The sequence below is a fragment of the Bos mutus genome, chromosome 10 (genome assembly GCF_027580195.1).
Source record: "Bos mutus isolate GX-2022 chromosome 10, NWIPB_WYAK_1.1, whole genome shotgun sequence".
In the NCBI taxonomy this organism is placed as follows: Eukaryota; Metazoa; Chordata; class Mammalia; order Artiodactyla; family Bovidae; genus Bos; species Bos mutus.
Window position 1 is genome coordinate 72,177,700 of NC_091626.1, and position 25,501 is coordinate 72,203,200.

At 52.5% G+C, this 25,501-nt stretch overlaps 2 protein-coding genes across 2 annotated transcripts; both read right to left on the reverse strand.

Moving 5' to 3' along the window:
• Positions 1–4,429: 4,429 nt before the first annotated feature.
• DISP2 (dispatched RND transporter family member 2) lies at positions 4,430–19,193 on the reverse strand. The gene is made up of 8 exons (XM_070378530.1): positions 19,078–19,193; positions 14,082–14,411; positions 13,766–13,795; positions 13,500–13,623; positions 13,127–13,242; positions 12,672–12,802; positions 12,205–12,302; positions 4,430–11,755 (listed from the first exon to the last, which is right to left on the reverse strand). The coding sequence occupies exons 1-8, from the start codon at positions 19,191–19,193 to the stop codon at positions 8,489–8,491; spliced, it is 4,212 nt and encodes a 1,403-aa protein (XP_070234631.1). The 3' UTR covers positions 4,430–8,488.
• Positions 19,194–20,905: 1,712 nt separating this feature from the next.
• On the reverse strand, positions 20,906–22,504 carry LOC138989533 (mRNA decay activator protein ZFP36L3-like). The gene has a single exon (XM_070378531.1). It carries the CDS (start codon positions 21,307–21,309, stop codon positions 20,908–20,910), a length of 402 nt encoding a protein of 133 aa, XP_070234632.1. The 5' UTR covers positions 21,310–22,504; the 3' UTR covers positions 20,906–20,907.
• Between the last annotated feature and the right edge of the window lie 2,997 nt (positions 22,505–25,501).

The following is a 25,501-nucleotide window of genomic DNA, read 5'->3' on the forward strand; positions in this document are numbered from 1 at the left end:
TAGCCTACCAGGCTCCTCTGTCTGTGGGATTTTTCAGGCAAGAATACTGGAGTGGGTTGCCATTTCCTTCAGGAGATCTTCTCAACCCAGGGATTGAACCCAGGTCTCCCGCGTTGTAGGCAGACGCTTTACCGTCTGAGCCACCAGGGAAGTCAGAGAAGGGAAAGGCTACCTGTATCAGTATTCTGGCCTGGAGAATTCCATGGACTGTATAGTCCATGGGGTCACAAAGAGTTGGACAGGACTGAACGACTTTCACTTTCACTTCAGTGATTAAATAACAAAACAACTCATCTTGTTCAAAGGTATGTTTTTCCTTAAGCCCTGTACTAATGATTATATGATTTAGAAAAGACAGAGGAACCAGAGATCAAATTGCCAACATCTGCTGGATCATTGAAAAAGCAAGACAGTTGCAGAAAAACATCTATTTCTGCTTTATTGACTATGCCAAAGCCTTTGACTGTGTGGAGCACAAAAAAATGGAAAATTCTGAAAGAGATGGGACTATCTGACCACCTGACCTGCCTCCTGAGAAATCTGTATGCAGGTCAGGAAGCAACAGTTAGAACTGGACATGGAACAACAGACTGGTTCCAAGTTGGAAAAGGAGTATGTCAAGGCTGTATGTTGTCACCCTACTTATTTAACTTATATGCAGAGGACATTATGAGAAATGCTGGGCTGGATGAAGCACAAGCTGGACTCAAGATTGCTGGGAGAAATATCAATAATCTCATATATACAAATGACACCACCCTTATGGCAGAAAGTGAAGAAGAACTAAAGAGCCTCTTGATGAAAGTGAAAGAGGAGAGTGAAAACGTTGGCTTAAAACTCAACATTCAGAAAACAAAGATCATGGCATCCGGTCCCTTCACTTCATGGTAAATAGATGGAGAAACAGTGGGAACAGTTGCAGATTTTATTTCTTTGGGCTCCAAAATCACTACAGATGGTGACTGCAGCCATGAAATTAAAAGATACTTACCCCTTGGGAGAAAAGTTATGACCAACCTAGACAACATATTAACAAGCAGAGATGTTATTTTGCCAACAAAGGTCCGTCTAGCCAAGGCTATGGCTTTTCCAGTAGTCATGTATGAATGTAAGAGTTGGACTGTAAAGAAAGCTGAGCACTGAAGAATTGATGCTTTTGAACTATGGTGTTGGAGAAGGCTCTTGAGAGTCCCTTGGACTTCTAGGAGATCTAACCAGTCAATCCTAAAGGAGATCAGTCCTGGGTGTTTATTGGAAGAACTGATGTTGAAGCTGAAACTTCAATACTTTGGCCACCTGATGTAAAGAGCTGATTCATTTGAAAAGACCCTGATGCTGGGCAAGATTGAGGGCAGAAGGGGACGACAGAGGATGAGATGGTTGGATGGCATCACTGACTCAATGGACATGAGTCTGAGTAAATTCCGGGAGTTGGTGATGGACAGGAAGGCCTGGTGCGCTGCAAGTCCATGGGATCGCAAAGAGTCAGACTGAGCAACTGAACTGAACTGAATGATTATGAAACACTATGTATCTTGCTCAAGGTCATGTTTCTCCTTCCTAACAATAACATTCTATTAATCTTTTAATCCAAAGTGTATGTTGTAAGAGTGTGTGTGGTAATACTTTTCTGTTGTTCTGAAAGTGAAAGTGAAGTCGCTCAGTCGACTCTTTGTGACCCCATGGACTGTAGCCTACCAGGCTCCTCCCTCCATGGGATTCTCCAGGCAAGAGTACTGGAGTGGGTGGCCATTTCCTTCTCCAGGGGATCTTCCCGACCCAGGGATCGAACCCGGGTCTCCCGCATTCCAGGCAGATGCTTTAACCTCTGAGCCACAGGGAAGCCCTAGTGATTAGTTCTAATCTTGTTAATTTAAGATGTATGTTGTAGGAGTGGGTCTGGTAAAAGCATATAAGGCCTTGATAAGACTAGGAGTGGGACACTTTCTGTCCCCCTCCTGATGTCTATGTCACAATAGAACTTCTGCCACACAAAAGCTCTGAGTGATCAAGCCTGGTTCCTGGTCCCAAAACTAAATCTTCTTCTTCAGAGATCATGAATCTGACATCAATCACTGTAAGCTATCAGAGTCATTATTTTGTGTTGGAGAGAGATTAAGAGTTCAGTTTTGAGCATGACAGACCTGAAATGCCTTTGAGACATTCAAGCGGGGTTGTCAAGTAGGCAGTTGAAAACATACCCTTTGAGCCCAGAGGAGAGCCTGGATTGGTTATGGGCATGACTGAGGGACTAACACACACACACACACACACACGTATTTAAAACTGCAGTGTTGGATGAGATTACCAAGGGAAGAAATGTACAGAGAGCCTTAGGACCTAGGACATTGATGCCAGTACTCAGAAGTTGCAATGATAAGAAGGTGCCAAGCCAAGAAATCTGATAAAGAGGTGCCAGAGAGGTGAGAGGAAAACAAAGAAAGAGTGGGGTCCTAGAAGCTAAGAAGGAGGAAGTGGTAAACTGCTGAGGAAGGAAGTGATAAACTATTGAAAATAACTCAAGACTTCCCAGGTGGTCCAGTGGCTAAGACTCCAAGCTCCAGATGCAGAGGCTCTGGGTTCCATCCCTGGTTGGGGAACTAGATATCTTACATGCTGCAACTAAGAATTCACATGCCTCAACTAAAAAGATCTCGCATGCTACAAAAGACCTACTGCAGTTAAATAAAAATAAAATAGCTATTAAAAAAATAAAGGGCAAGCAAGATGAGAATTTAAATGGATCCATTTAATTTAGCAACAAAGAAGTCATTGGTGAGTACAAAATCCTGCAATGAATAAACTCATGCATATGTTTTCTCATACACACACACAGAAGTCATTGGTGAGTATTAGGAAGAGGAATTCTGGTGGAGAGGCTGGAGTGGAAGCTACCTTGGAGCAGAATGAAGAGTACATGAGAGATGAGGAGGCAGAGATGGCAGGTGTCAAAGAGAGTTTGTAAATGGACTAGATCAATTGGGCAGTAACTGGAGGTGGGTTTTGGTGGTCAAGGTAGAACTTTCTCAAAGATGTAGATACTGGTGGATACATGTGCTTATGGGAATGAGCCAGCTGAAAGAAAAGGATGCTTCAGAAGGAAGATGGGATGATCAAAGGAGCAAAGTCAGAGAGAAAGGGGCAAGGGAGATGGTACCTAGAGCAGCATCTTCAGACTCCTTTGTTCATATTCCTTCACAAAATATTTATTTTTAAAAGGTACCCTCTTCATTTTTGGTTATTGCCTAAATTATTTCATAATTTTGAATAACTGTAAAGGACACTTTTTCTGTATTTATTTCTAAACTTATTTTTTCCCTTGATGTTTCATTTTAGGTAATTTCTATTGCTATATCTTCAAGTCCACTAATCCTTTTGATCTAAAACTTCTAAACTGTTGATTTCATCCAGGGATTTTTTTTTTAAATCACAGACATTTTAGTTTTCATCTCTACAAGTTCAATGTGGGTATTTAAAATATGTGCTCAGTTGCTTCAGACTCTTTGTGACTCCATGGACCATAGTCCACCAGGCTCCTCTGTCCATGGGATTTTCCCAGCAAGAATACTGGAGTGGGTTGCCATGCCCTCCTCCAGGGGATCTTCCTGACCCAGGAATCAAACCCATATCTCCTGTAACTCCTGCAGATTCTTTACCTGCTGAGCCATCAGGGAAGCCCCATTTTCTTTATACATATATATTCTCCAAGTCTCTACTTAAGCTATGTGACCATATGGAATACAGTTATGATAATGTTCATATGTTCTTGGCTTTGCTCTCTCAAAGACTTCCTCAAGCAAAACATTCTCAAGTAGTCCTTTTATTTATTTTTTTATAGTGCAGAAAATGGTGCCAGAGTAGTAGGAGTCAGAATGAAGGAAGGGTCACTGCTGGAGGGGAGAGATTTCTGGCCAAAGACTCCTTCTTAGGCTGATCAATATGAGGAGAGGGAACTTATGAAGAAGGAAGCTCTTGAAATTGACTTCCAAGCTATCTATATCTACCTATCTGCTATAAATCATTGGTGGGGACATTAAGTGCTTCCTTCTTTGTAACAGAAAGGATGAGGCGAGAAGCCAGTAGGAGCAGGGTAGGTAAGCTGGGGACTTGGTGCCTTGAAGGTGAGGAAATTTCTATCTGATGCCTCCAGATTCCATTATGAATAATGAGTTTTTTGACTACTGAAAGTAGGTGTGCAGAGAGGTGAAGGGCATCTGATGTTGGAAGCAAGAGGAGAAAGTATGAAATGACTGCTGCAAAGAACTGAAACTAGTAACTAGAATGGAAGCAGGCTAGGCAGAGCTGAGGTTACAGGTGAGGCTGGGATCATGAATTCAAATCCACATCAGTCTGCCCAGCTGAGGGATTCTCTTTAGTGATTTTGAAGCTCTAATCTGTTGTCTGTGAATTTGGTAAACTGTTGATCATCCCCTTATGTTGAGGTATAACATGAATAACCACACAGAGGCCTGATGATCACGATAAGTTTATCAAGGTCCTTCCAGGGCTCTTCAGCACAAGGTGGCTTGGGACAGCCCACCATTTACATAGCACGCGGTGGCTTTCTTTTGTTTCTCATCTTCCCAGTGAATTCAGTGACAACTTCTCCTAAGCATAAATACCTCTACACCACCTTGAGCTACTGTCATCCCTGTGAACAAGGGTGAGGGTAGAAAGGGTAAGGAATGTCTGTTTTTTCCCATTCCCAGCAAATCTTGATGCATGTCATGGATGCCAGAGAGCTCATAATTGCCCACATGTATTATCAAAGGCCAAGATAAGGCCACCACGAAAGAAAAGATCAGAAACTCTCCAATGTATCTTCTTTCCTGATCCCCTCACTTGCCTTGTCATGGACTGGAAGGAGAGGAATGAGTTTGAGGGGGCTAAGGGCATTTGGCTTATAAATCTCTCGTGAGATGTCTCTTTCAGAATCAGGCTCAAGCTGAGATACTGCCTAAATATCATGGTATAGGGTAGGCCCTGTGCCTGTAAAATCTAAGATTTACCAGTCAACTCAATCTCTGACATTGTCACCAAAGTGCCACAGCCATGGAAGGATGGGTTTTCCCATAGTAACAAACTATACCAAGTTACATTTTTAAAACATACAATAACACATACTCATGCTCTGTGTATGAGTTCAAGGATCTGTGGCACAAATAGGAGAAATGACTGCAAGTCCCAAATCAGTGTTAATGCAGTGTCTCAGTGCTAAGGAGCCATTTCTTGAATTTTCCAGAGCCTCACAGCATGCTTCTAAGCTTCTCTCTATGTGTGTCCAGGGCCATACACTCTGTAACCACCATAATGATGATAGTAAATCTTTTGAAAATACTTCAAATTGCTTTCCAAAGCTGGGGCAAGGGGGACTTTCCTGGGAGTCCAGTGGTTAAGACTCTGCACTTCCCCTACAGGGGACACAGGTTTGATCCCTTGTCGGGGAACTAAGACCCTGTCAAATTAAAAAAAAAACACCAAAGTTGGAGCTAGAGATGCAGGTGGGATTACCCACCGCTGTGATGCCTGCTGTTGGTTTGGGCCACTCCAGGTTTGAGGTGCTGACTGGGATTACACTGAGTTCTTCCAGTCCTTTGGGCACGCTGGTATAAAGAACAAATCCAGTCAGTACTTTGGCTGCTCCAGCTCATCTGCCTTCCTGAAGGGTTGTGTGGCCCTGGCCTGTGAGAAGGGCACCCAGAAGTCCCCGAGGAGGGCTCGTCGTTGTGCTCAGATGATGCCCACCCCATCCATCCCTTCATACTCTCTCAAACATGTCAGTGGTTGTGTTCAGGCCTAGTTTCTGAAGCCTCAGTCCCAGACACCAATGTCTCCCCCTATAAGACACAAAAGAGGGTGTCGGGGAGCAGGTTCTTTTGGTCCAGGGCCCTGCTGTCCTCCTACATCACAGGGCAGAAGCGCTGCAGTGAGTCACTGAGAGGCAGCTACAACGATGGAGTCAAGGCCAGACTTCCGCTCATGTTCAGGAGGAAGGGCTCAGCTTGTCCTCCCTCTGGGTGATGATCCCAGATGACCAGAGCTCTGCCGACCTGGCTGTGTGATAACAGGAGACAGTCTGTAGTCAGGGAAGCCAGGACTCAGAGGTGGATGAGCAGCCCTAGGCCAGAGAGGCTGAATTCCTCTCTGACGTGAAGAGAGAGAGGTCCCTCAGAACTCCAGGGAGATGGTCCAAGTTAGTGCTAGTCACTGTCTCTCCTTCCTGACACCGGGAGTCAGATGGGCATCTTTATCTTGCAAAGCCGATGTACCTGTCATTCCTGCCCATGGTCTTCTGGCACTTCCACAACTCCCATATCTCATTGATATCGCCATATCCCACTTCTTATAAGTTGGCGTGGGAGGTAAGTCTCAGCTATATATATATATATATAAAAAGCCCAAAGCCCCGAATTTGCCTCCAGTTCTGTCTCTTTGGCCCCAGAAAAATCCTTCCCCTCTGTGATGCTCATCTGTAAAATAACCTGGATCAGTGGTTTTCAAAACACATTCTTCAGAGCCACCAAGAGCTTTCAGGGTTCCCCAGGGTCCCCTGAGAGGCACAGTAAAAAAGGAGGCTGACCTGGCTCTGGACTTCCCCACCCCCAGCACCCAACAGTGTAGTTGCTTTTTCTCAGCTTTATATGCAGTGTTTCCACACAAGGATTCTTTGAACAAAGGGTCCTGAGCCTCCAAAGTTTGAGAACTGCTGAAACAAATGATTGTTAAGGTCACTTCCAGACTGAGATACTGAAGCCCAGCTCAGGAATCCTTCCTGGTTACCAGTCCTGGGTGCTTGAGCTCCAGCAATGCTCATGGTGACAGGCATATGGCCCTCAGCAAGTGCTGTATGGTGCCATCAGTGACCCACTGATGCCTACATGTATGGGGTGGGGGGGCTGTTTCCCCAGCTAGAGGGTGAGATCCTTGAGGGCAGATGTCTGATTTTCCCTCCATGCCTCTGTCCTCTTATAGTGCCAGAGGTGGAGTGGTGCTCAGTAAATTTGTTGATGTTCCAGGTGTCATGAGCTCTCATGTGAGATAAAACCTTCCAGAGAGACCCTTTGCTTTGGGGAAGGAGAGTCAGCCTTTTGTCTGCTGAGTGCCCCTAGAGAGACCTGTCCTTTGGGAACCAGAACCCTGACCTGCGAAACACCTTCAGACTGCCATACCCCCAAAGAGGGCAGGCCTGAGTTCCTGCCTTAACTGGATTCTGCTCAGCCTCAACTGCCCTCAGTGCCTCTCCTGGCAGGGGCTCTCTGCACACTGAAGCCATGGACAAGGCCTTCTCCTGACCCTGAACTTGGGAATCAGATCAGCTTAGGTGCCTCATGGATGGTAGGCATCTCAGCTGGAGCTGGAAGGAAGCCCAGGGGCTATGCGGAGGAACTCCAGGCTTGCTCAGAGTGTAGCTTCTTCTGCAGACGGAGGCCTAAAGTGGTACCCAGAGGCACCTCTGAAGACAGGTTGTTAAAAGGTGCCAGAGCAAAGATCAAGACAGCTGTAGGCCAACGTCCCTTGGGCAGGTAAACAGGAGGAGAGTGGGAGCTGCTGTGGAGTCAGTTAGGAAACCTGCTCTGCCACCCACTCACTATGGGACTTTGTGAAAACAGATAACCTTAGTTTTGTAACCTGGGGGCCAAAGGACCTAACCAACTACAGGCTACCTCACACAGAAGTGGTGAGATTCCCAGGACACAATGGGTATGGAAGTGTTCTGCAAACCAAAATAGGCGGGATGTAAAGGATTCTTACTGGTGTTAACAGGGGAGAGGACACTTCCATGCCAGAGCATCTTCCCATGAGGGACCGTTAGCAATTCAGGGATGCTCTGGGACTCACCATCTCTCCACCACCTACTTTACTCCCAGAAGCCATCTTTGCTTGGCTGGCACCAATTTCTTGACAGATTGGGTAATGTGAGGGGGGTAGACCATTCAGGACAGAGACCCCAGCCCAATTATGACTCCAAGAGGCTCTCCCAAAGAAAAGGAAGTGTCCTGATAAAAAAAAGCCTCTGAAAAGTGAGAGAGGCCCAGGAGGCTGCTGAGGTTTCCCAGGGCTCTTGGTTGATGAAGGGGCCCATAGGATCCCAAGGACTGGGTCCCTTAGTCCCACTGACCTTCATGCCCCTTGGCATGGAGGCCAAGTCAGCCTCCCCTGATACATGGAGCTGCACACATGACCTTTGCCCTTCTAGGGGGTGGGTCCTGGTTGGCACTGTGGGAGCAGATGAGCCCTTCGCAGGTCACAAGGAGAGCTTGGCATTTCACTCCAGAGACCACCCCCCTTATCAATCCTCCAGGTGTGGAGAGTAAGCAGCAGCCCAGACCAGGGCTAGAACATCTGGCAGGGTTTAAAGTCCACAGCTGGAGAGCGAGACCTCCCCACGCTGATGTGGGGAAACACTATCAGGCTCTAGCCTGGTGCTGCTCCGGCCTCATCATCCCTGACAGGCTCTGTGCCCCATTCGGGCCTCCCTGGGCCTCCCTCAGCTACTGTAGCCTGAAGTGTGGGTACTGGGCCTGCGGACCCAAACATCTGGCAGATCTGGTTGGCTGTTGGGCAGCACCACAGGGCTGCCATCCCCCGGCCCCCCACGGCCTTTCCAGGACAAGCTACTCTGGTGTGAGGTGGGCAGAGAAGGGTCGTAAACAGTCTCCTTGAGCGCCAGCCATAGTGTGTCCCGCTTCTCATTGAGCTGGCCCCGTTCAGGTACTGTCTGCTCAGCTTCATCCAGGTCCTCTGGGGAGGCACCCACGGAATCTGGCACACGGGCACTGGGCTCAGAGGTGCTTAAGCAGGTCTCATCAGAGACGCTGAGCCCCTCCAGGGTGCTGGCTGAGGAGCAGAGGCAATCAGAGGGCTCCACGACCTGGGGCTTGGGCCTGGGAGGGTGGGCCGGGGCTTCTAGTGAGGCCTGCACCAGCTCAGCCTTCTTCCCTGGGGAGTCCTGCCTGGCCCGGGTTTTGGGGCTGGGTCCAGCTTGCTTGTAGGGAGAGGAAGTCTGCAGGGCCGGGCACTGACTGAAAACTGCCTGGTGGTCCAGGAACAGCTCTCTTGGGGATGCAGGGCCTGGCGGGGGCCGGGAGCAGTAGGGGCCATCATGCAGCTGTAGATCTTCAGAGAGCACTGAGGGCCGGTGAGACAGCTTGCTGGTGGCTGTACTGGTGTCAAAGCTGGGACTCCGGCGTCGTGCCAGCGGCTGTAGCTCGTACTGCTCTGAGCAGGACCCGGGTACCCCTCCCACCGGCCCTGGTCGTGGTCGACCTGCCTTCTCCCCACCAGGCTCCCCAGTTCCGGAATCCCACGGCAGGTGTGCACAAGGCCAGAGGATCTGCCCACAGTTCTTCTCTGGTCCAAAGAAACAGCAGAGAGATTGGAAGAAGAAGCTGGCGAAGCCGCAGCTGACGCACTTCACCATCATGAGGACGATGCCCAGCTTGCGATAGAGCAGCACCGTGGCAGGCAGCATGAGCACGCCGGCTGCAAACAGGGCTGCGGCCCCCACTGCTGTGGCGCAGCTGGTCTGGCGCAGTGAGAAGGCCACTCGACTCAGGCGGTCAGGGTGCGGGCACAGGTGGTAGGAGATGCAGTAGTTGACAGTGAAGTCCACGGAGAGGCCCACCGAGGCAGAGAGGAAGAGGGCCTCGGCAGTGTTGAGCTGCCACTCAAGCAGAACCAGGAGCCCCACGGTGAGCAGCACGGTGCCTGCCACAGCTGCCACTGAGAACAGGCTAAGTGGAACATTCCAGGTGCCCAGCAGCAGTGTGGCAAAGGCCAGCGCCAGCGCCAGGCCCAGCACCACTGCAGGCTCGGTGCTCAGGCTGTGCTGCAGGCTGTACAGCTCTAGACGGCTGGTGAACCAACCCCGGCGCAGGCCAGGGGGTGCCCTGCCCAACTCTGCTGCCAGCCAGTGGTTGACCTCAGTGTAGAAGTGGTGAGCCTGGCTATAGTCTGGACTGTAGGGGCAGTTGGTCTGGAACTGCAGGACCAGGGCAGCCAAGCCGCCCTGGGTATTGAAGCGGGGTCCCAGGTCCCGGGGGCCCTCCAGGCCTTGCTCCAGAGCCATCATCTTGAGGCAGTGCAGGAAAAGCTGCGGGGCCCAGGGGAAGCCCGAGTGGCCACAGCAGAGGCCTGGCCCCAGGCGGGCACAGCCGGGGCTCTCCATCCAGTGCTGGAGGGCCTCCATGAAGCACAATGTGGGCCAGCCCTCCGGCTGGGCCCCGAAGAAGCTTTGATTTCGAGCTCCGTGGCAGAGGGCTAGCAGCCAGCGCTGGGCCTCAGGACCGCTGGCTGAGAAGGCAGGGTCGCTCACCAGCGAGCTGTTGCTGCGAGGGTCCAGGGGGTCGCCCGTGTCCACGGGCAGGATGCCCCACACCAAGACCACGGGCATGTGGCCGCCCTCGCCCTGAGGCAGCCGCTCAAACAGAAACTGCTGACGGTACTCGGCGTCGAAGCGCTCGAAGGGGTGGCTGGGCCGGAAGACTTGGCCGCGGGGCGGCGGCAGCGTGGGCAGCCGCAGGCGGGGGCTGACGCCGGCGATGTAGGCGCCCCCAGCCGCCAGCGCGGCGAACCAGCAGATCCAAATGTAGCGGAACTTGATGACCCCGCAGGGCAGGAGGCGCTGGAAGAGCAGGCGCGAGGTGCTGGCGGCCGCCCTCCGGAGGCCGCGGAGCCGTCGGTGGAGTGCCAGTGCCAGTCGCCGGGGCGCGCTGCCGGCCCACGGGCCACGCGCCTGGGACCCACAGCCGCGCGCCAGGTAGCGCTCGTGCAGCACCGCGGAGGAGGGCAGCCAGGCCAGCGTGAGCGCCAGGTGCGCCAGCACAGCCGTTCCCATGTATAGCGCGAAGCAGCGCACGGCCGGGAGGCGGCTCAGGTAGCTGGCGTAGAAGGCCGCGCCAGTGGTGAGGCCCGAGACCAGCAGCAGGTAGCCGAAGTGGTGCATGGTGCGGCGCACGCGCTGCGCCAGCCCCCCGGAGGGCAGCTGGCTCTTGCTGAGGCGCCAGAGGTCGAAGAAGATGAGGGTGTGGTTAGCGCAGACGCTGCTCAGCAGGACAAGGGCTGCCAGATTGACGAAGGGGAAGTAGGCCATCCGGAAGGCCACTCGGTAGAGAAAAAAGGCAACCAGCAGAGAGCCCAGCACCCCCAGCAGCACCATGAGCGTGAGGAAGAGCGAGCGCAGGTAGAGGGCGATGCTGAGGAAAATGGCGGCCAGGGCCAGCAAGGGATACACCGTGTCCTGGGCCAGGTAGTGCCTCAGCAGTTCCTGCTTGAGGCCCAGGTCCATGCCGGTGACGGACGTGTAGTTGTCGGAGAGCCCCCAGGGCATAGCGAGGCGGTCCAGGTAGATGCCCATCATGGAGGCACCCTTCAGGGTGGGCAGGAAGAGCAGGCTGTACTTGAGGGAGGGCACCTGGTAGTCTGCAGTCTGGGGACTCAGAAAGTCCCTGTCCAGCAGGAAGTGCAGGAGTTGGTAGACAGCACTGCTCTGGGAGCACTTGGTGGGAACCTGGGTACAGCGTGGGGGCTTGTCATTTCCGGGTCCCAGACAGGAGGGCACCAGGGCACCACGGTGATAGTAGAGGGCACAGGCCCGCAGCAGGGCCAGTGTTCGCGTTGTATCGGCTTGAGTAATGTCTAGGCAGGAGGAGCGATTGGAGAGCGCAGCCACAAAGTTGCCCAGGGACCAACTTGGGCAGCACTCGTTGGCTGCTGTACGCTGGCACAGAGCCCCAAAGCTGGGATGGGAGCGGATCTGTAGGGCACACACAGCAGGAGAGAGCTCAGGGGAACTGCTGGAGCCCAGGTTTCCAAGCACTATCCCAGGCTCTCTCACCTCTTTTGAGGCAGCAGGGCAGAGGCAGAGAGGTATCTTGACCTGACTGGTTAGGCCCCTGTTCCAGCAGCTACATCTTGACTCCTTTAAGGAGGAGCCTCAGGACCTTTTGAAAATCCCCGGGCTCTGAGGGTCTGTCTCCCAGCAGCTATGTCTTGGCACTTCTGGAAGCAGCTGACTCTTCGCTTTCCTCTCCCCTACAACCTGGAGCCTCTTAGCAGGGTTGCAATAATTTTCTAAGCAGGGAATGTGTTTTCCTAGCCCAGCCTGGCAACCTTGGTTCAACTGTATTTCCTTATGATCAGGTCCCTGGTGTCCCTGGCTCTCCCCAGCCCCACCAAGCCCCGGCACCTCCTCAGCTGGCTCACCTGGTCATGTTCCATGCGACACATAGAATGAATGGCGTGCAGGTTCCACAGGCTGCCCGCTGAGGTGGACATGAACACCAGCTGTGCGTAGCTCTTCTCTGCAACACACGGCCCAGAGCTTAGTGCTTTGGCCCCAGATCCTGGGCCCACCAAAGGGAAGATGCTTACTCTGGACCATATGAGGCTCAGATTCTCAGGAGCCTCAAACCTGTGCCTGGCTGCCTGATGCTGGGCCTACATCCCTCCCCTGTGCCACACCCCCGTCCCGCTTGACCCTTCCTGGCTGGAGCAACTGAGACCTGCCTCATCCTCCCATCTGTAACCCTACTTCCTTGGTTTGAATGTGACTGGCCAGTCTCCTTCCCCTTCTGTCTGCCCAGATTTGTTCTCCTGGGCCCTCCAGTTCTAGTAGATGGGGAGAGGGAGAACCACCATTAAAGCCAGGAACCGGCCAGGCTGCAGCTTACCAGGGGGGCCACAGAAGAAGCTGTCCTGCCCTCTGTCCTCCAAGGACTCCACCATCCTCCGAGGCCGGACCATCCCCTCTTGGGCACTGCTCCAGGGTGTGGCAGGGCTCAGGGTGGTGTGGGGGTTTGAGCTAAGGTGGAGAAAAAATCTTTACCAGGCACTCTCCAGAAGGTGAGGGGCTCAGAAGAGGCCAGATACCATTGCCTAGGGGGTTCCAGCAAGGCCCTCTGACCTGCCTTTTTTTTTTTTTTTTTACTTTTTTTTGCCTGCACTACATGGCATATGGAATCTTAGTTCCCCAACCAGGGATCAAACCTGTGTCCCCTGCAGTGGAAGTGCAGAGTCCCGACTGCTGGATAGCCAGGGAAGTCCCCTGACCTGTCTTTGGCTCCTCTCTGGAGACCTCGTTCTATTTCCGGTTGCCCCCAAAAGTGGAAAGATGGGAAGCCATTACCTGTTCAGCTCAAGGTCTGGGGAAAGGGAAAGCAGCTTCCTGGGGCCTGTGAGGGCCTGCAGTGCTCTCCAGACCACTAGCTTGCGCCCAATGTCCGTGTCCCGAGGCTCAAAGCCCTGGAGGGAGGAGGGCAGAGAAGATCAGACCAGAAAGAGGGGGAGTTCTTCTTCCTTCTCAGTTCTGCTCCTTTGGGTCCCTGGAGCAGGGAGGGCTGGCCTGCCTGGCTGTATGGTTGGACCCGAGGATCACCTCTGTACCCTTTCTGAGCTCTCACTGGAGAGTCCACTCCCAGCAGGACCACTCCAAAGTTCTGCCCCAGATCGAGCTGAGGTTGTCAGGCATGGGGGCCCCGTCCCTCCCTGTGGCCCCTCACCAGTAAGGGCTTGGAGAAATCAGGTAGCTGGCCCCCCAGCAGTCCAGCCAGGGTGCAGAGGAGGATGAAAGCCAGACACAGCAGCAGCACGGCCACTGGGCACTCCGCAATCAGCTGGGAATAGCTGGGAAAGAGGAAGAGATCCCCCATGAGTTGGCGTTGGGCATGGCAGCAGGGAATGGGTGAGCTTAGAAGCCACCAAGAAGGGATGGTGGAGCTAAACTGGGCCTGGTCACCCCATGGGTCCAGAGAAGGCCCAGGCCTACCTCTTTGGCATCCGGAAGGCCCGTTCCTGCCTATGGGAGAGAAGAAAAGACACTTGCTTGCTAGAGTCCTCTTGTAAGGTGGGAGGTTGGAGTAGGGGTAGAGGGTAGAGGAAGTTGGCATCGACCCTTGCAAGCCTCCCCACTCCCGAGTTGCAACCCTTCCTTCCTCTTCCCTCCAGGCTGCCTCCTCCATCAGAGACAGGAGACACTTGGGTTGCCTCCTAGGGAAGGAATCTAGACCTCAGAGAGTTGGCCCCACTTTGAAGCCCTGCCCTACCTTCCAGGGCAGCTGGCCAGCTGCTGGACTCCTCCTTACCTGACGCTGACCACGTGGTGCTGCACAGATGCTGGCTTCCAGGTCCCATCACGCTGTGAGGGGGCTGGCGAAGGGCTGAGGCTGCAGCCATGGGAGCACAGTCCTGCCTGGTCCCCAAGCCCTGGCAGGGAGCTTCCCCCCCGGTACTCCTGCTGTACTCGGGGATAGGTAAAGTGAGCAGGGGCCAAGGGGCTGGACGGGCCCACAGGCTGGAGGGTGGAAGTTGCTGGTGGTGGTCCAGAAGAACTGGAAGGGTCCTCAAGGGGGCAGCTGTGGAGGGAGCAGCTCCTCTCTGGGCTGGCCTCCGGGGCCACAGCCTTGCTCTGGGACCTGGGGGAGGAGGAGGCAGGGAAAATGGGGGTGGGATAGTGGTGGTCCATACCATGCCCCAGCAGTGTTCAGTGAGCTGAGACGGATGGGGCTTGGGTTTTTCTGTTACTGGTTCTGGCAGGAGGCGACGAGGATGGGGGCTCTGGGTCTACACCTCCAGCCTACTTCTTGGGGTTCATCGTCTCATTCCCTCATCGGTCTCTGCACCCCCAAACACATATGATCTTAATTTGCACCTTTAAAAACTGTACAGGGGAAGTACTTTCCTTTTATAGATTTGAGAACTGAGGTTCAGTGAGCCCTGAAGAGCTGGGCCTTGAGCCCAGCTCTGTCTGCTGCAATCGTCTCTTCATTCTCGTCAGACGCTGATTAAGCACCTGCTGCACTTCTGTTCCCACCTTAAAAGCCAGGGAAAGTTTGGCATAAGCAATTATTGCCTTTTTTTACCAACCCTAGGATTTCGGGAAGAGGTTTGCTCTGCAAGAGTGTGCACAGTTGGGAAAGGGAGTTAGGACCCCCAAGGGACTTGCCAGGAAGGAGTCAGCAATAGATTCATCTTTCCAAATTACTCATGGGGGCAGTATTCTGTGCATGGACCCAGCCCCACTCCTTGGGTGCAGGGGGAGTTGAAGTCCTACCCCAGTGGCAGGATTGCTAGACCTAGGACAGAAGATGGTCACAGAACCAAGTGCCTGAGGGCCATGGGTGATTCCCAGAGGGTTCTGGGCCCACCAGTGAGTCTCCTTCCTTCCATCCTCCTGGCTCACCTGGCCTGCTAGAATTTGCATAGCTCCCATGGAACAGCCAGGTGTCTGCTGATCCAACCCTGGCTTCCAGTCTTGCCTGCTGCACTGCTGAAGGGGCCATGGGCCAGGGTCCTGGCTGTGATGGCAAGTGGACATTGCCCAAAGAGGCTGGGTTCTGCCCAGAAATCAAGTAGAGGAACTGAAAAAAAGTAAGCTCCTTCTCTTCCTGCCAGAAAGCTGGGTGGCAGACAGTCGAGGGGGAGGGGATAACCCTCGTGCTGAAACTAAAATGAGGGAGCAGTGGAGGTGGGATCCTGGCCCCATCATCCTTTAGCTCTGGGGTCTTGGGAAAGATACACAGTTCTTGGAACATTGACATCCTTGTCTGCTGAGTCGGGGTATGAGAATAAGGTCCCCCCTCTCAAGTTAGTCAGAGAAGGCAATGGCAACCCACTCCAGTACTCCTGCCTGGAAAATCCCATGGACGGACGAGCCTAGAAGGCTGCAGTCCATGGGGTCGCTGAGGGTCGGACACGACTGAGCGACTTCACTTTCACTTTTCACTTTCATGCATTGGAGAAGGAAATGGCAACCCACTCCAGTGTTCTTGCCTGGAGAATCCCAGGGATGGGGGAGCCTGGTGGGCTGCCGTCTATGGGGTCGCACAGAGTCAGACACAACTGAAGTGACTTAGCAGCTTAGCAGCAGCTCAAGTTAGTATGGGAATTAACTGAGGTAAGATCTGTGAGGTGCCTGGCATGGAGCCTGGCATGTGGAAGACATTTGCTTTCCTGCCTCTTCACACTCAGTGCTGCAGGAAGTGTGTAGATTAAGAAGTATATTTATATTTACAATTTGAACTCTTTAGGCACTTCAGATAATATGTCTCCATTTGAGAACTTCTCACGCCTTAAGAATCTCTCTACATATATAATTATAATTACTTTTCTTTTTTAAATATTTATTTGTTTCTGGTTGTGCTGGGTCTTAGCTGCAGCATGTGGGATCTAGTTCCCTGACCAGGGATAGAATCCAGTCCCCCTACATCAGGGGCATGGAGCCTTAATCACTGGACCATCAGGGAAGTCTCAGTACTTTTCTTTTTGTTATCAACAGCTGCATTAGAATTTATCTCATGATTTAAACCACTACTTCTTCTTCTTCTTTTTTTTTTTTTTTTACTAACTCTACATTTAGAAAAATAGGAATTTGACTGAAGTTGTTTTCAAGCAAGACCTCAGATGACCCCATAAAGTTAATGATATAGCAACCAGTGTCCTGGCAGATAAATCCCTTGTACATCCATCCCCATGGGCCAAAGGGAAGCTGGAAAAATGACCTGGGTTTCATATGTATAAGTGGGGATATCTATTTCTTTAAGATTTTTATTCTGCAGGTCTTTTCTGAGCACTTGCCACATGCTGGGCACTGTGCTTGGTCTGGGTTGGACCCTGAAGGCATGAAGGTGATCCATTTTATTTTGTATACATTTTTGGTTGCACCCTGTGGGGTGTGGATCCTTAGTTCCCAGATCAGGGATTGAACCCATGTCCCCTGCCTTGAAAGGTGGAGTCCTAACCACTGGACCACCAGGGAAGCACAAGGTGACCCATTTTAGTCTTAGTCTCACTCTTTAGAGTAGGGCCTGCTTTCCAGAGTCAGGAGGGTGGGGCAGCCAGGGTGCCTATTTCAGCTGCCCATGATCTTAAAGCATCACTGAGCTTTGGGCTTGTCTTAGGAGTCAAGTCCCCACTTGGAGTGTCAGTTTCTTTTTCATGAAGGGAAGCCAGCACTCCAGGGGGTAGTGGCTGAGAAATGAAACTCAGTCCTCCTTAACCAGCCTACCAAATCTCATCAGCGCCCCCCTTGCTTAGCAGGCTTCTGTTCAAGGGGAAATTAAGTCTCCACCATTGGTTTGCTTCTACTGGGATCTCCCTAGCCCAGCCCCATCCCTTTTATCCCTCTCCAGGAACCTAGGATCAGCTGTCTGCCTTGCTTCCCCTGGGGGCTTTCATTCTCACCCTCAGTTCCATGGCTCTGCCTGGGATGAGCAGTTTCCTGGGCTGCTTGCCTGGGCACATTGGCCTGTTGGCCAAGTGACTGGGGCAGGTAGGAAGGTCAATGAAAAGGGAAGACACAGGTCTGACTCATGGCCATAGAAGTCAGGGCCTGGCTAATAGTGCCCCAGACCCTCACTTGGGAGCCCCATAACGGGCAAATATACAGGAGAATTAACCATGCCCCAAGGCCACAGACATATAGCTATATGAACATCCATGTGATCAGGCAGAATGGTCAGGACAGATGAGGGAGTTCCAGTTCATGCCACTAGGAAAATAAAAAGTAATTTTAAAGATGCAAAGAATTAACTGTTTCAAGTTGCCCTGTTGTCTTTACATTAGTAAATGTGTGTGTGTGTGTGTGTGTGTGTGTGTGTGTCTACACACACAAGACGCCAAGACACACCTACACACACCACATGACTGCATGCATGCGCTGTCTTATTCATTCTCCAGGGTGCTGCTTAGTTCAGCAGGAATTTTTGTTTCTTGGACTGAAATGAGTCCCTTTGCCTGATTTGTCCAGGGTCTCTGGGGAGGGGCAGAGAGGGGCCAGAGGTCTCAGGGAGTTACTAGAAGACAGCAAATAGTTCCTGTGTTCAAGTATGAGCCCTATGTGCAGGGGAAGTGAGTAGTCCAAGATAAGGCTGATCCTGCGCAAAATATCTGAGGCAGCAAAAGACTCTCCAGCCCCTTCTAGGGATGCTCCTGGCCCCTGCCCTGTCACTATCTCTGCCTTGGCCATCCTTGGCTCTTTGGTCAGGCCATAGTGCCAGGCAGTCCCCTGGTCCAAGGAGCACATTAATCCTGTCTCTCATCCCATCGCAGAAAGTTCTGTGCCTTTCAGTCTGAAAGGTGGCTAAATCTATCCAGGCTGGTTTGACAGTAGAGGGAAGGAAACATTTCTCTCTGCTTGTGGGATCTCTTCTTCACTCTGAGGTACAGGTTATACATTTAACTGGGGCAGTCTGGAGATAATGTGTTCACCTCTGCTTTTGCCCCCAAAGAATGTTTCCTATTTCAGTCCAGGCAGGAGAGAGAGGCAGCGTCATGTCAGGTGAGGGATCCTGGGGGCGGCAGAACAGGCAGGGCACAGAAATTGCGCCATATTGTTACCTGGCTGGGCTGTTCCCTCACACATATGGTGGAGGAAGGGAGAGGAGAGGCACCAAGATCTGGGCCCTCAGCAGGAAGGTGTTCCTTCTGTCTTGCCAGCCTGGTGCTCCTTCAGGGAAGGTACTGACCGTGACCTGAGTCTCAGAGCCTGCCAACCCATCACATCCAAAGAGTGCAGGTGGCTGCCACACGTGGGGACTCCAGCCCACACGTGCGCAGCTGGCCATGCGGGGCGGCAGACTGGAGACTGATGGTGATGGACAAAGACAGACCCTAGTTTGGCGGCCAAGTGTCTGGCGTCTCCCTAGGACATACACCTTGGCGAGTCCATCTACAACACACACGCACCCTTGAGCACATTGACATGCTAGAACCCGGACTGAGGTTGCTGCAGGCTTGGGGCTTACAGAGAAGACGTGGGGGCAGGGCCTAGAGGGAGGGGTTCTGGAGGCCGGAGGGGCGGGGGGAACTCGGGGTCTTAGAGGTAAGGTAGAAACAGTGGGTGGGGCAGGTCCCGGGGGCAGCGAGGGCGAAGGGGGCTGATATTAGGGGGTATCAGGGAGAATGAAAATCGGCAGAGAGAGGGCGTGGCCAGGGGGCCAGGAGTCTGGAGGCGCCAGAACGGGCTCTGGGAGGGTCTGGGGAATGAATGGGGCGACATATGGCGGCTACCGGGAATATCTGGGGCGCGGGTTCTGGGAAGGACTGAGATAGAGCTGGATCTGCGGAACAGTCCGCCCCTACCTGTCCGGGGAGCTGCCTTCTGGGGCCAAAAGCTCCCCCTCGGGCCGCTGCTCCCCTTCCGGACCCGGGCCGGGAACCGGATCGCTGCTGCTGCTGCTGCCGCCACCACCGTCCATGCCCGTGGGCGGCGCCGCTGTCCGGGCGCCGGTGCTGAAGCGGCGGCGGCAGCGGCGGCGGCGGCGGCGGCGGCGGCGGCGGCGGGTTTCTGCGCATGCATCGACGCCAAGCGGGCCGGTCGCTGGGCGGGGCCGAGGAAGAGCTTGGCCAATGGGCGCGTCACTGGGGGGCGGGGACAGAGACTTCCCGCCGCGGCGCTGTAGGAGCTGGGGGCTCCCTGTCTTTAAAATATCCCCCGAACGTTGTTGTGGGCCCCTCTACCCAAGACATGTCTGACAGCTGCTGTTAGGAGTCTGGCCATCTGGCTGTAGCTCGCACACCGGCGTTTCTGCGGGGGATCGGTCTTCCGTGAGGGACCAGGAAAAGCGACCCCGGGCTCCGTGTCGAGAGCCTCATAACTTGTAACCCTGATTCTTCAAGCCCAGAAGAGCAAGCAGCTCCATGCCGGCACTTTACTGCTCAGAATGCTGAGGGGTTGACAATTGGGGCTACGTTTACTCCCAAATTTCTCTGAGCTTCCCTCAGCGGACCCCCACCACTTCCCAGTGAGGCTAGGCACCTGTTCAAGTTGGGTCTTTCTTCAAGTTGGTCTGGACCTGGGTCTGTGCCCCTCAAATGTGGAGCCTCGATTCTGTTACTCAAGTGCGAGTATGACCCGGAAGAGAGAGAAGCGACTCAGAGAATCCCCAGCTCCTTTTCTTATAACTACCCCACTTCAACCTGGAAATGTAATCATTAGCCACTCACTTCCGAGTTCTTGCTGTCTCCCCCATCAAGGAATGGCTGTAAGAGAGGGGCAATGTGTTGGGAGGTAGAGAGGCATGGTTGGAGAGCTGTGGTAGCACTAGAATAGGTAGGGTCCCTATGAGAAGCCTAGGAATTGGGAAGTGGAGAGGCCCCCAAATGTGGAATTTGACTGGGTAGAAGGGGTTTTACAGCAAGTAGGCTGTCTGTATGTTTGGGAGATGCCTTGGCCGAAGAATAGGGCTGGGAAGAGTCAGAACCCAGTAGTGTCTGGACTATGGGTATCCCTAAACTGTGTGCAAATGCCACTCTATGCAAGATGTAGACCAGTAGGGGATGAGGGTGGGAGAGTCTAGAGGTGTAGAAGTGGTGAGTAGCTTAATTTGGTTGGAGAGATAAAAGCTGTCCCATTAGTTGATGCCAACTGGGTAGGGTGTGGTTGGGCCCATGCAATGGTCGATATAAGCTACAGAGAAAGGAGCAATGTGCAAAGACAGAGAGGACCTCACTCATCCTAAAGGCCTTAGGGAAGGCTTCATGTTGATGGTAGAGCTTTGGTTGGCTTGGAAGGAAGGCATTCCTGACCGGGGCTGAGGTGGAGGTGGTAGTGATGGAGAAACTGTGCAAAGTTAAGGAGTCTGAAAAGTTCTATATATTTTCAGGGCATAGTTAGTTCAGGATCCACTGAAGGTGTCTGTGGATCCTTCTAGAAGGAGGCATGCACAGCCCACTGTGTCTGAGTGTATGTGATGTGGTAGAGGTGATGAGACCATCCTTGAGACCCTTTAATGGGGGATGGGGCAGAAGTGAAAACAAAGGAGGGGTGACCTTATTCAACCATGTGCTGTGGACACCACTGAACCAAACTACTGAGTATGCCTGACTGGGTACCAATTTTCATAACTAGGAAATTCAGAGACCACTGGGCCCCCTGAGCGTCAGGTTGGATGTGAAGGAAGATTGGCTCTTTTAAGAATAGAATATGGCCTCTAGAAGGCTGTTTATTAGGAACAGAAGATTCTGGTTCAGGCCCCATGCTAGATCATGCTCCCCATTCTTGGGTCTTGTTTCTTCTGCTTCCTCAGTGATGTGGGCCGGGGGGATGCCCAGGGGGCCCAGGTGGGTGGCCCCCTCCAGGACAGTGCCCTGATCCAGGGTGGGGACATGGAGGGTGAGGGTGCCCAGGACCAGGGTGGTGCCCAGGGCCAGGGTGGTGCCCAGGGCCAGGGGGGTGCCCAGGGCCAGGGTGGTGCCCAGGGCCAGGGTGGTGCCCAGGGCCAGGGTGGTGCCCAGGACCAGGGTGGTGCCCAGGGCCAGGGTGGTGCCCAGGGCCAGGGGGGTGCCCAGGGCCAGGGGGGTGCCCATGGCCATGGCTGTGCCCCTGTGGAAAATCAGATGAACAATATTAGAGTCAGAGGTCAGTGCCAGTCTTACCTGAGATCAACTCCTCCTCTCCCTTCCCCTTGTCTCTCTGCTGCTCCTCCTCTAGAGGACTCAGGATTCCTGGGTACTAGTAGGGGCTCATGGTAGAGGTCTGGGAGGCAGAAATAGCAAGTGACTGCTCCTAGTTTTAGGCCTTTTGCCTTGATGAAACCAGAGCACAGAGCAGACACAATGGGAGGAAACCAGATCAACTGGTTTCTATTCCTTGAGCTGAGATATGACTCCCATCCTCTGGACCTCAGTTTATTTAACTGTGACTAAGAAGCTGAAGTATCTCATCTTCTCCCTTCCTTCACTCAAGAACCCATGAAGAGTGATTAGAGGTTTTGCCATGTTGACTACTTAGAAATGAAGGTAGGGCTGGGGGAGGCTACAGAGGAACTCAGTGAGAACCAGGGGCATGGAAGAGACAGGAGGTACAGTGAGGAGACATGCAGGAGCCAAGGGGAAGGAGGAGTCAGCTGAAGGGTGGGAGGAGACAAAGGTAAGGATGTGCTTGTTCTCTATGTAGGTAGTACACTTGTGCAGGTAAAGATCTGTACTGCCTCTACATAAAAATAGTTATGTCTATATACATGAGCCTATAAAGGCCTTCTGTGTACACAGGTACATGCCTTTGGGTGCATGTGCCTGGCGATGTGTGTACATGTCAACGGGAGTACATGTGAGCCCATACCTGTCCCTGAGCAGGTGCCAGACTCATGAAATCAGGAAGAACAGAGAGTAAAATCAAGGTTTTATTGCTTGAGACAGAAGAGTCCTGGAATGGGTGGTTTAACCTTCTGTCTTGGCTGGAACCACTCTGAGGCCCCAAGGCCAGAGGAGTTTCTTTGCCTCTTGGCACAGGCCCAGGGAAGAGAGGAGACAATTTTTCTTCTGGTGCTGGGCACTGGGGGCCTGGGGCCCCCCCAAGGGAGCAGGCAGTGGAGGGTTATGGCCCTACTCTGTGTGTGTGCATAAGTCGCTTCAGGTGTATCTGACTCTGCGACCTGACTCTTCTCTTGCCAAGAATACTGGAGTGGGTTGCCATGCCCTCCTCCAGGGGATCTTCCTGACCCGGGGATCAAACCATGTCTCTTAAGTCTCCTGCATGGGCAGGCAGATTCTTTACCACTAGCGCCACCTGGGAAGTCCCTAGGGGTTGGATAACTCCCCAGTCTGCTTCTGCTTCCAAGGGCCTGATAATGGCCTATAACCTCTGGGAAAGAGGCAGGCTCCAGGGTTAGGAGTCTTTTCTGTGACAATATCAAGGCAGCTGCTGCCCCATCCAGGCTCAGTGACTCCTGGAAATTGCCACTTCCCACCCTGCTTGCCTCTTCTATGACTCTTTTGTGGTGGGGGCATTCCAGGCCTAGGAGTTGGGTCTGCTAGTGGTGGGGGGCTGGGGGAGGGGAAGCAGGGAGGAGGGCAGGCAGAGGCAGGTCATGGGGGCCCTGCAGTGTGGTTGGGATTTGGGAGCAAGCCAGCCATCTGAGAGGGCTGTGGGTAGCCAGGAAAGCAGAGAAGCATGGAACAGGAGGGGAAGCAGCAGGAGAGAGAATGAGCTGCTGAGGCAGGGAGGGGATGTGAGAAAAGAAGAGGGACAGATGGGAAAACTGGGGAGGAGTGGAGAAGGCTGCCGCCAGCAGGGGTTGGACTTGTATTGTGATGCTCTTCCCCTCCCCACCCCACCCCCACCCGTGGGGCTGAGGCCTCCCTACTCTACATTTGGGGGATGTCCGTGGCCATGGCCGCCAGACTGTCTAGGAAGGGGACTGACAGCAGGGAGGGAAAAGGGAGATGGCTGGGAAACTTTCCTACCTGTGGGCCTGTGGGAGAGGAAGGAGAAAAAAAACAAAGAGCTTTGGTTATTTGGTTCTGCAGTGAGAATACTGTCTTCTTCCTGGTGCTGATTGTGTGCCCACCTTCCACTGCCCTCCGCCAACAAGGCTCCTCAGACTTGACCAGTTGCTTGACCATCATTCCTTCGTTCATTCATTCACTCAATACATACGTGTGTGTGTGTGTGTGTGTGTGTGTGAATGCAAAGCTCAGTGGTGTGTCCCTGTTTGCTCAAGAGTTGGCTGAGTTCTCCTGGGTGGGGTGCGGCTGGTTAGAAAGTGTGGGTTCTAGTCCTCACTCTGTCAGTTGTCTGCCTCCTTGACCTTTTTTTTTTTAATTTTTTTTTTATCTGTCTGCATTAGGTCATAGTTGCAGTGTGTGGACTCTGAGTTGTGGCATGTGGGATCTAGTTCTCTGAACAGGGATCAAACCTTGACTTCCTGCACTGGGAGCACAGTCTTAGCCACCTGGCCCACCAGGGAAGTCCCTCAACCTTTTTTTAAAAAAATAATTTAATTTTATTATTGGAGTATAATTGTTTTACAATGTTGTGTTAATTTCTGCAACACAGAAACTGTACAAAGTGTACCCTCCCAACCTATGTCAAACTCCATGACGCTAAAGGAGGAGCCCTGGTTCTTTTATTTACACCTTCAGGTGGGCCCCACATAGCCTCCTCCTCTGCTCCCTCCCCCCAGATTCCACTTTTCTCAGGCTGATCTCTGCTCAGATCCTCAGCTGTTTCTTTGCTCCTGCTTATAACCTTCTGGTTCCAGCTCTCAGACTTTGCTCTTGTCTCCTGCCACTTGGAAATCTTTCTTGCTTCACTCTGTGTTACATTCCTGCAGGAAGTTCGCTTGGGTTGGACCATCCTGCCTGCCTTGCCTGCCCAGCTTCGGGTCCAGAGGGCTCATTCTTGCCATAACCTATCTGACTGGTCCTGAGTATTTTGTAGTGCTCTGTTGGTGGGAATCACCTACTTGATGAGATTTATATTGAGGGCCATCATGGTCTTTTGTTCCTTTTGAGGGGAGCCAATGTCATAGCTGCTGAGAGGTGAGTTCTGAGCCCCAGATCCTGCCACACCTCCAGGGCCTCACCCTGAGAAAGACCGATAACTTCCCTGGAGCTCACATGTACAATGGAGGGAGCCCCTGTTTGTTTCATTCCTGAAGTCGAAGACCTAGTGACATGAAGGATGTGTAGGCATGTGTCTTAAACTGTAGAGTGTATTAAAAACATAGGGCTTGTTTTCATTTTGGAACCCTACCACCACACACACACACACACGGCTTGCCGTAGATGTGACTGACTGATTGCCCCTGACTTCACGACCCTCCCTTCCTTCTTATTCCTTCTTCCACGTTATGGCCTCCCACCATAGTACTTACGTGGCTCCATCTTTTTGGAGCAGGCACAGGGAATGACAAAAGGAACACCTATGAGTCAAAGGGTAAAGTTTAGTTTACTGTAATCTAAACCTCAATCTCTCCTTCTTCCTCCCAGGGATGTACACACATAGCCCCTTAAGAGATGAAAGGGATAAACTGCTCCCTCTAGCTTAGCTTGGGACTCCGTATGGAGCTGGGCACTGAGTAGGTGCCAGGCATGGGTGTTGAGTGAATGCAGTGGGTTTATCCATCCGGTATGTAGACAGAGACATGAGAACATTATGTATCCCTGAACCATATACCCTTACATGTGACCTCTCGAGATCCACCCCCAGACTCACAATCATGTATGAACTCATTTCTACTTGGGCCAGTTTCAATCATGTTTGTTATTTGTGTAGCGTGTCTGCCATGCGTCAGGCCATAGTACTCAGTCAGTCCCTAGAGACTTTTGTCCCTGTGTGATGTCTGGCATAAAGGCAGCGTGTGTGGTGGGGTCGGAGTGGGGGAAGCTTGGAGATCAGTGCACCCAAAGCTGGGAGGACTGGGTTAGTGGGTGGGTGCTTCTGGGCGATGCAGAGGATCCTAAGACCTGTGCCTCCAAGCCACAAATGAATGGAAACCTTCCCTGATCCAAGCTGCTTGTTCCTGCCTCTTCCCACTAGGAGTGGAAGCTGGCTTGGTGGTTTGAGTCAATTTGTCATCTGCCAACAAGTGTGCTACCACAGGATGGAGCGTCTGGGCTTCTGAGGTGCTCTGGTGCCAAGGCTGGCATTGTCTTGCATGGGGCTGGTGCATAAGTCATAATGGGCAATTCCAGAATGGACCCAGTGCGAATGCGGTATATTCATTTTTTTTTCTGACCCACAACTCAGAATATAATATGTAACATACAGACCAAATGCCAG